Here is an 8869-nt window from a genome sequence, read left to right as displayed (position 1 = left end):
CCCGGGTGCTTGCCCCCTTCTGGCTGGGCTTGTCCCTCCTGGGCAGTCTCCTGACCCTGGGGCCTTCCCCATGTGACATGCTTCTGCTTGGCCCCACAGGTTTGCCACCCAAGAAAGGAATGCACTGCTGCTCTACAACGGCCGCTTCAACGAGAAGCACGACTTCATCGCCCTGGAGATCGTGGACGAGCAGGTGCAGCTCACCTTCTCCGCAGGTGGGAGCAGCTCTCAGAGCGCTTCCCAGGCGCCGTGTTGGTTAGAACCATTTTCCTCCTGTGCAGCACCTCCGAGCTGCTTACCCTTTAATCCCATAATTCTACATCTAGGAATTCGTCCTGGAGAAGAAATCCAAAGTGCACAAAGATGTTCATTGCAGTGTTATTTATAGTGCTGAAAATATGGAAGATACAGTGCATATTTACAAAATAGAGGATTCACTAAATAAAGTGTAGTACATCTGTAGATTAAAATATTAACAACGCCATTAAAAATGCTGTACTGTTGTTGGAAAAGAACATTTATCCAGACTGCCAAAACGACTTTCAGCCTCTCTTATCTGTGTTTTTCTGGCACAAATGATTTTTAGGGGTGAGTTATACCTGCTCCTCCCTTACCTGGAAATTCACCAAGACCCCGGCCCCTGTCAATTTACATGTGTGTAACAGCAGAAGCTGGGACTTGGTTTTCCATCTGGAATGAAGACATGGGGGCACCCCTAACACCAGGAGACCACAGTGGGAGAGGTGGCCGTGGCCCGCCAGGCTCTGGAGGTGGGATGCCACTCCTCTCCCAGGCTTGGGTCCACAGACCTGCACGCCTCATTTCTGGAACATTTCACCAGTTCACTGGGGACAGCATTCCCTGCCCAAGACGTAGTACTGGTCAACCCTGTCCTTTTGTGCATGCAAAGCTCCTTCTTCCCAGCTGCTGCTTAAGCAGGAGTGTGCAGTGGAACCCCCAAGGGGACTTGAAGAATGCTTGCCCAGCCCTACCCCACTGAAGCAGGAGCTCTGGGGGTAGAAATGGCATAAACACCCCAAAGCAGATACATAAGCGATATGTCCTGTGACCTTACAATGTGATGCATTGTGTGGCGAAAAAGTTGCTCAAAGCATGGAACTGTGCTTCTGTCATTAAGTGACCAGAACAGGGAGCACGGTTCTGCATGAGTTTGGATGATGTGGTCTGTGTTAGTGCAGAATGTCAAGAAGAGGAAAGACCCCCGCTTCAGGGCAAGCTGGCTGCTGCTGGCCGGTGCAGGGAACGGAACCCTTGACCTTGGTGTTACAAGGCTGCGCTCTAACTAACTGAAACAACCAGCCGGCCCCTAGCTGCTGCTTGCACTGATGATGAGTTTTCCTTCTTTATGCTTTCTTGCATTACCCTATTCAAAAAAGATGGACAAGAATTATGTATGTAATTGGAAAAGAAAAACTGATATGGGATGTTTGGTAAATGTTAGGCAGTGGTTGTGTGTCTGGGCCCCTGGGTGAAGGGCTGGTTTGTCTCAGCGTACATGGAGCCTGCAGGGGGCCCTGTGGGACGGCTGACACACCTTCCAAGGCCCTGGGCCGTGAGGGAGCCCCCCTTTCCTTGTGAGGGCCCCGGGCCTTCCAGGTTGGGGTTGAGCCCTCGATGTGGGCGAAGTGGTGGGGGCCTCCCGCTGGGTGCTGTGGGTAGGGGAGGGAGGCTGTGACCGCATTTCTGATCAACACAGGCCTATCCTGCTGCCAGTGGCCTTGCAGCCTGATCCGCCGTCCCCACCAGGCCGTGCTAACCTCTGCTCTCTCTGGATCTCCCTCCTCCTGCTCAGGTGAGACCACAACGACCGTGACACCACAGGTTCCCGGAGGCGTGAGTGACGGGCAGTGGCACTCGGTGCAGGTGCAGTACTACAACAAGGTAGGACAGGTGCCGCCAACCCGCTCCTCTCAGCCTCAGGGTGGCCAGCAGTGGCGTCCTGGCAGCTTTTCTGTTTTAAGGCGTTTATACTCTGAAATTTTTAAAACCATGCTGTTGAAAACAGTGATTTAGGCAACGAGCATGTGTTGAGGGTCTGTGTGAACACACCTGAGCCCCGTGCTGTGTGGGATATTCCCGCAGGGAGCTCTGGGCTCGGGGGCTGGGCGGTAAGAGGCAGCACTGCCGCCAACCCGCTCCTCTCAGCCTCAGGGTGGCCAGCAGTGGCGTCCTGGCAGCTTTTCTGTTTTAAGGCGTTTATACTGTGAAATTTTTAAAACCATGCTGTTGAAAACAGTGATTTAGGCAACGAGCATGTGTTGAGGGTCTGTGTGAACACACCTGAGCCCTGCGCTGTGTGGGATATTCCCGCAGGGAGCTCTGGGCTCGGGGGCTGGGCGGTAAGAGGCAGCACCCTGGAGATCAGCCTACGCCGGGTAGATGCAGAAAGAGTTTATTCATCCACAGTTGCCTTGGCTGGAGTCGTTACTGATGGCTGAAATTCAGGCCATTCAGACACAGCTCCAGAGCCAGAATTGTCCCCTCTACCTGGATGTAAATTGAGTGCTGGAACATTCTCTAGGGAAATGCTACGGCGGCGTGGGCATTTTGGTGTTGCTTTATTTTGCTGCTTTTTGGCTCGTAAGGAAATGCATTGCTGGTTTTTGCACCAAAATGCCCAGCTTTCCCTGGCTGTAACTTTGCAGACCTCTTTTTTCCTTCCCAAGAAGCTCCAACCCCTTCCCCGCAAAAGGGTCTGCATTGGCTTGCCCCATGGTTTTTGCAAGGCCGCAGATCAGGGTCTTCTTACCTCTCTGGGGTGCACCGTGGAGAAGGTGTCTTCTGTATTTCATGTCTACTGCATTTCAAGCTTTGACACACCAGTGACAGGAGGCCACCTGCCCCCACTGAGGCCAGATGTCTCTCTGCTGTCCTCGATCCCGCCCCACTCTTCTTCCCCAGCCAGTCATCTCTGTCCCTGTGTCTCCTGGGCTGCCCCTTATTTCTGCCTTAGAGGTCTTGTTATCTCCCAGTTGCCCCAAACAGGCCCCAAGCAGGAGACCACGGTTTCCATCCTGCGTCCCCTACCTGTGGGCCAGAGCTGCCGCGTCTCCTGGTCAGTGCGGGCCCAGGGCAGGGCCGGGCAGGTTCTGAAGCCCATGTGGAGCTTGAGCCTTGTTTGTGACGAGGCTGAGGAGAGGTTCTGGTGGGGTTTGGGGGCTGAGAGCTGGTTGGGGATTTTGAGGAATAATGAGAGGACGTTGGCAGCGCCTGGGATGGGGTCTGGGCCACCCTGGGCCCCGTGAAGACCTGCTGCATGTGGTCATTGTCATCCCGGGCGGGGGCTGTGGTGTCGGGCAGTGCCCAACCGCTTGGTGAAGGAGCCTGTGAGCGACAGAGGAGGGGCAGGGGCTGGGGAGGGGCTCCGGGCTGAGCAGCTGGAGAATGGGCCACTCACACCTGGCGCTGTCGCCCTCATTGTCCTGTTCCAGAGGCTCAACAGGACTCTGGTCTGTTCATGAAGTGGTGGCCTCCCGTGGCTGTTGGGGACAGTGACTAGCCAATGTGAAGCAGGCCTGCACGTCCTCGCCTGGCCGAGCCGCCTGGAGTGGCGCTGTGGGAAGCACGGGATGCAGGTCGCCTCTGAGAGCCGCCACCCTCCCGCCCGCCCTCCTGGGGGCTCGAGGTTGGAGGCACAGCTGGGTTTTTCTGTCCACAGCCTCTTCATCCATACGACACGTTTCCCCAATTGCCGTCCCGTAGGCCAGTCTTTCCCACTCCGGCTGCTCTGGAGAATGGGTTCCTACCTCTTTTAGGGTGTCCCCCAGGGCTGCTCCACATGGATTTTTCCAGCCCTCAACCCGTACTTCCAGTCGGATTGCGCCTGCCCTTCTCTCCCACCCTGGAGAACGTCTGTCCTGCAGGCCATTTTCTGTGATGGGGTCAGGAGGGGAGCACGGCTCTCTCTCAGGCCCTCAGGTGGGAGGCCGAGTTCCATGTCATGGGGGACTGGAAGCCCTCAGAGGGCTGGGCTGGTCCCGTGTACTTCTGTGTCCTCAGACTGAAGGGCATGGTCCCCCTGAGCTCAGCAAGTGTCCTGTCTGACATCAGCACCTGAATCTGGCCCAGTGAGCGGCACAGATGATGGGCTGGCCGAGCTCTGGTTTCTCTGTTCACGTCGCCTGGACAGTGTTCTCATGTCCAGCAGGGCCGACGAGGACCCATGGTGGCTGCAGAGCTCCTGGAAGGCTGAACAGTCTCAGCTTGAGGATGGGGGGTGGGGGGATGTGGTTCTCTGGCCCAAACACGTCCAGGCTTTTGCCCCCATATGGCACACACCCTTGAATAGAATGATGGAAAATAACCTCAGCTGGGGTGCCCTCACCGGCCGCTGCTCCACGGTGGGTCACTGTCTGGCTGTGCGCACCTCTGAGCCCCTGGCTCTCTGTGCTGTGCTCTTCCTGCCAGCAGGGTCTGGACGCCAGAGGGGACGCACCCAGTGATCTGAGCTTGCAGCCTGAGCACCGAGCAGGACACAGACCCGTGGGAGGGGCCCGAGGGGACCCTGGGGACCACGCTCCTTTGTCAGAGAAGCAGAGAAACCACACCTGGTGTGTCTTCTTTTTTGTAGCAGAAATGCAGAGCTGGGCTAGTAGTTTTGTGCTGGGCTGGAGGTGGGGACGAGGGGGAGGTTGAGCCAGCCTTGTCTCCCTACTGGAGCATCGTACACTCCAGAACCATCTGCCGATGGCTGCAGTGGAGTAGGGACTGAAGGCCAGGACTGTGGCATTGACGCCTCTGCCCGGCTGTTAATTCACCTTAATTGGCCCTGAGCACATGTTGCACAGGCCAGGGGCCTGCCTCCCGCTGTGACCTTGCAGGTGGCACAGAGGGGCACCCTCACCATTCCTGGAGGAAAGAGGGTGGTGCGCAGGGGCGGGTGGATTACTGGAATCTGCAGCTTCGTCTCCAGGGCCGGGCCTGGCAGCAGCATCGAGGGAACGATTAGGCCCCTCCTGTGAGCTCCAGCTGCTCTTGTGTCTTGCCTGAGGTGCTCTTACGAGGAACCCAGCAGTTTCTACTTCTGTCTTCAGGCCTCAACTACACAGTGGGGAAATGTTAGCAGAGATTACCTGCACCTGTCCATGGGAGGGACAGCGATGTGTCTATGTGACTTTTGTCTCAGAGCTGGCAGCGCTGGCAAATCCAGGTGCAAAGATGTTGGGAATGCTGGAGCACGCCCGGGGCCGGGGCAGGACTTGTCAGGCTCCAGGGGGTATAGGAGGGCTGCGGCCAGAGTCAGGACGCCGTCCCAGTGACAAGAAGCCACAGCGGCCCTGAGGATGATCTGTGTGGGGCGGGTCACTCTGCCATCTCTGGTCCTTCTCTTTCTCGTCGACCATCTCTGGTCCGATCCTCCAGCAGCCGGAGAGGGGTGGCCACAGCCACCAGGGAGGCTTTGGGGAAGAGGACGGGCTCGGGGTAGGCGGAGAACCTGGGGGCCGGGGGAGGCGTTGGGGTAAGATGAGCACAGTGTTCGGGGCCGCGGCCGATCGAGAGGGCTCCGGGCGGGGACCCCGATGGTGGGCTTGTGGGCCGTGGGTGAAGCGGCGGAGGGGACCCCAATGGTGGGCTTGTGGGCCGTGGGTGAAGCGGCGGAGGGGACCCCTGCACACCCTCCCCTCCAGCCTCTGCCACACGCGTTGGTGGCCACTCCTGGCCCTGCCCTCCTTCCTGAGCCCACTCTGCCCGCCGTACCCCCTTTGCCTGCTTTTGGTTTTATTTTGATTATCAATAAAACATACTTGAGAAATTCAGCATGACAGCCCCGGGAGAGTGGGGACAGTGATCGTCGGGGTCCACGCCATTGGGTGTCCCTCCCGCCCTCTCCTGTTGTCTGGCACTGTGTCGCCCTCCCTCCATGGGCACCCGTCCTCTGAGGTGTGACCTGTCCTGCTTCTCACTTCTGAGCTCGACAAGCCTCACAGAGTGGCCCTCTGCACCGAGTCCACGTGTGTCCTGTGGGGAAGCCTCCGGGGACCCTGCCCCAGCCCGCCAGGCTGGCTTATCAGTCGTGGTCCCTGCAGGAAACAGATGGAGCACTCCAGCAGGATGAGCCTGAGCGGGCTGGGCAGGGTGTGGGCATCCACGAGGGGTGGTCAGGACCTGGGCTGGCTGCTGTGACCGCGGAGCTGTGACCACTCTGAGGCCTGGAGGGACAAGAGGAGGGGGCAGAATGGAATCCGGACAGGAAGGGTGGTGGCCGTTTGAGAGGGGCAGTGGCCATAGGTGAGGGACGCAGCCACCTGGGGCCCATCTGTCATCTCTCATCTCTCTCCTCCTTCCCTCCAGCCTCCTGTTGGGCTCCCCGTTGGCCAGAGCCAGCCAGAAGCCAGCAGGCAGGGGACCCCCGCAGGCCCCCAGGCAGGGAGCAGGCAGTCTGTTTATACTTTCCTTCTGTTTGATGACATTTTTTTTTTTTTTGTCTTTTTCCGTGTCCGGCAACGGATCGCAACCCTCAGTGTTGCCCCCGTACCGGACCGGGACCGGCAACGGGATCGCAACCCTCGGTGCTGCTCCCGCACCTCGCTCAGCCAGTGAGCAGGAACCGGTCTGTACGTGGGATCCGAACCCTCGGGCGGGAGCGCCGCCGCGCTTCCCAAGCGGTGCACTATCCAGTGCGCCACCGGGCCGGCCCCATGACATTTTAAACGGGAAGATCTCTTGGTCTAATGTACCTTCCACAAAACCGGAGAGGGCGCTGCAGCTGGGCGTTCTTCCAGGAAGGTATTTCGAAGGCAGGCATTTGCACATACGTGTTGCGCTCCGTCAGGCAGGGATGCAACGGCAGAGCCCCTCCTCCCACAGCCACCAGGGAGGCCTGGGGCCGCGTGGAGTGTTTGAGCAGCGCTTCCCCTGCGTTTTCTCCAAGCCCGTGTGAAAGCTGGTGAAGCGTTTTCACCCCCAGGTCGCGGAAGGGTGACTGGGCCCGATGGAGAGCGGTGTAAAGTATTGGAGATTTGTTTCTCCACACTTGAAATAGGTTTTGCTGCAATAGGGATTTTTTTAAGGGTGGTACCTCCCCATTGCCCTCCAGCATCCAGGGTGTTCACGGGGCTGTGGGAGAAGCTCATTCATTCCCTATGGAATCAGCTTTGACGTGGCATCTCTCTGCTTTTCCTGGAGAGGACGCTGTTGAAGGGACAGTCACTCACTGAGCTCCTCCCCTGCAGCGTTTAAACCTCTTTCCTTGTTCAGGGAGCTCTCCTCGGGGGTCCAGGGCACAGATGTGTCATCAAGGAGATATGTAATAGGGTCCTGGAGAAACGAGGACAACTCATGCCCACCTCAGCCAGGGCATAAGGCAGCATCTCCCAGAGCCAGCTGTGCCGGCCTGAAGCCCATGGGAGGACCTCCTGGCTGCAGGGGAGGGTGTGTGCGTGCCTGGCTTGGACCCAGCCAGCATGCTCAGAGCGAAAGCAGGAAGTTAGGGGCACGAGTTGGGTCAGGTTGTCTGGGGGATCTTGGTGTTGCATGAAGAAGGGATGTAGGAGGAGGTGAGACGGGCAAAGCGAGGTTTCTTCACCAGGGCACTGCTGGCATTTGGGGACGGATAACTCTTTTGGGAGGGCCTATCCTGCACAGCGTCTCTGGCCTCTGCCTACTAGATGCCAGTCATGCCCTCAACCCAATTGTGACAACCCAGATGTGTCCAGTCATTGCCACATGTGCCCAGGGCTGGGGGTGGATTGCCCCAGATGAGTCACCGGGTCAGAGGTGGGAGCTCGGCTGAGGGTCTTGGTGGCTAAGGTGGAGTTGGTGAGGCCCTGAGCCAGGGTTCCAGGCGGCACAGCCAGTGGGGCTGGCAGGTCATCTTCAAGGGGCTGTGGCAATCAGAGGTGCCTGGTGGTGGATATTGCTGAGTGATTCCCACGTTGGCAACATGCAGATAGATGACCCAGGGAAGCCCCTCATGGCTGAGCTGCTGCTGGGGGTCTTGGGACCCCCACCTCGGCTGACTTGGCCTCCTCTGGTTCGGTTGATTCCTTGGTGGTGTAGGGTTGCCTTTGGTACAGCGTGAAAAGCACCTTTATAAAGCACAAGCTCTAAATGAAATATACCTTTCCCCTCCAGGACCCCCATCTCTGCATCTGATTATCATCTGATTATCCACATTTCCATGACATTTCCATGACATTGAGAGGACCCCTAAGTCTTCATGGGAATTGCTCTGCCCCAGCTGGGATGCACACCATTGCTCATTCATGCCCTTCAAAGCCTCAGTCTGTGCCACATGTTAAGCCCCAAGGTCCCAAGGAGAGTGGGCTGTGACCCTCCCCACTGCACCCCAGGGTCAGGGGGAGGGTCTCCCTCTGCTTTGCAAGTATTCCAGAAAACTCCAGGGTTTCCACCCAGACCCGTGTTTCAGGCTGGTTTCCATAAGAGTCTTCCTGGGTCCTGCAGATCCCCCGTGGTCCCTGGGGTGTGGCCACGTGGCCTCCTTTGTGATGGCTGCAGCCCCACCCCCATTTCTTCATTCCTTCATCATTCATAAAATGTTAACTGGGTGCCTACTGCATGCCAGGCACTGTTCTGGGTGAGAGTAGGGCAGAGGACGAGAAAATTAAGAATCTACCTGCCTGTAGGAGCTTGTGGGGGGCGTGCAGAGTGACAGGGAGACGTTGGAAGGGAGGGAGCGAGCCCACGCACACAAAACACAGTAAAATGTGGTCTCAGGGTGGCGTCATATGCTCTGAAGAAAAGTTAAATGGGGGGCTGGCCCGGTGGCGCACTGCTACAGTGCGCCGCTTGGGAAGCGCGGCAGCGCTCCCGCCGAGGGTTCGGATCCCACATACAGACGGGCCACTCACTGGCTGAGCGAGGTGCGGGAGCAACACTGAGGGTTGCG

General features: G+C 57.9%; 1 protein-coding gene across 1 annotated transcript in view; it reads left to right on the top strand.

The window, feature by feature from the left end:
• Window positions 1-8869, top strand: part of LOC103604451 (cadherin EGF LAG seven-pass G-type receptor 1) — a gene marked incomplete at its 3' end in the record, with an annotated part of 134990 nt that overhangs the window by 99144 nt on the left and 26977 nt on the right. Inside the window, exons 7-8 of the mRNA XM_008589006.1 lie at window positions 100-215; window positions 1814-1902. Coding sequence (XP_008587228.1) covers window positions 100-215; window positions 1814-1902 — 205 coding nt within the window. The remainder of the gene's footprint in view (window positions 1-99; window positions 216-1813; window positions 1903-8869) is intronic.

This window comes from Galeopterus variegatus, unplaced genomic scaffold (genome assembly GCF_000696425.1).
Source record: "Galeopterus variegatus unplaced genomic scaffold, G_variegatus-3.0.2 Scaffold5152, whole genome shotgun sequence".
NCBI classification, from domain to species: domain Eukaryota; kingdom Metazoa; phylum Chordata; class Mammalia; order Dermoptera; family Cynocephalidae; genus Galeopterus; species Galeopterus variegatus.
Note: the sequence above shows the minus strand (reverse complement) of the source record. Positions and strands in the feature narration are given on the sequence as shown.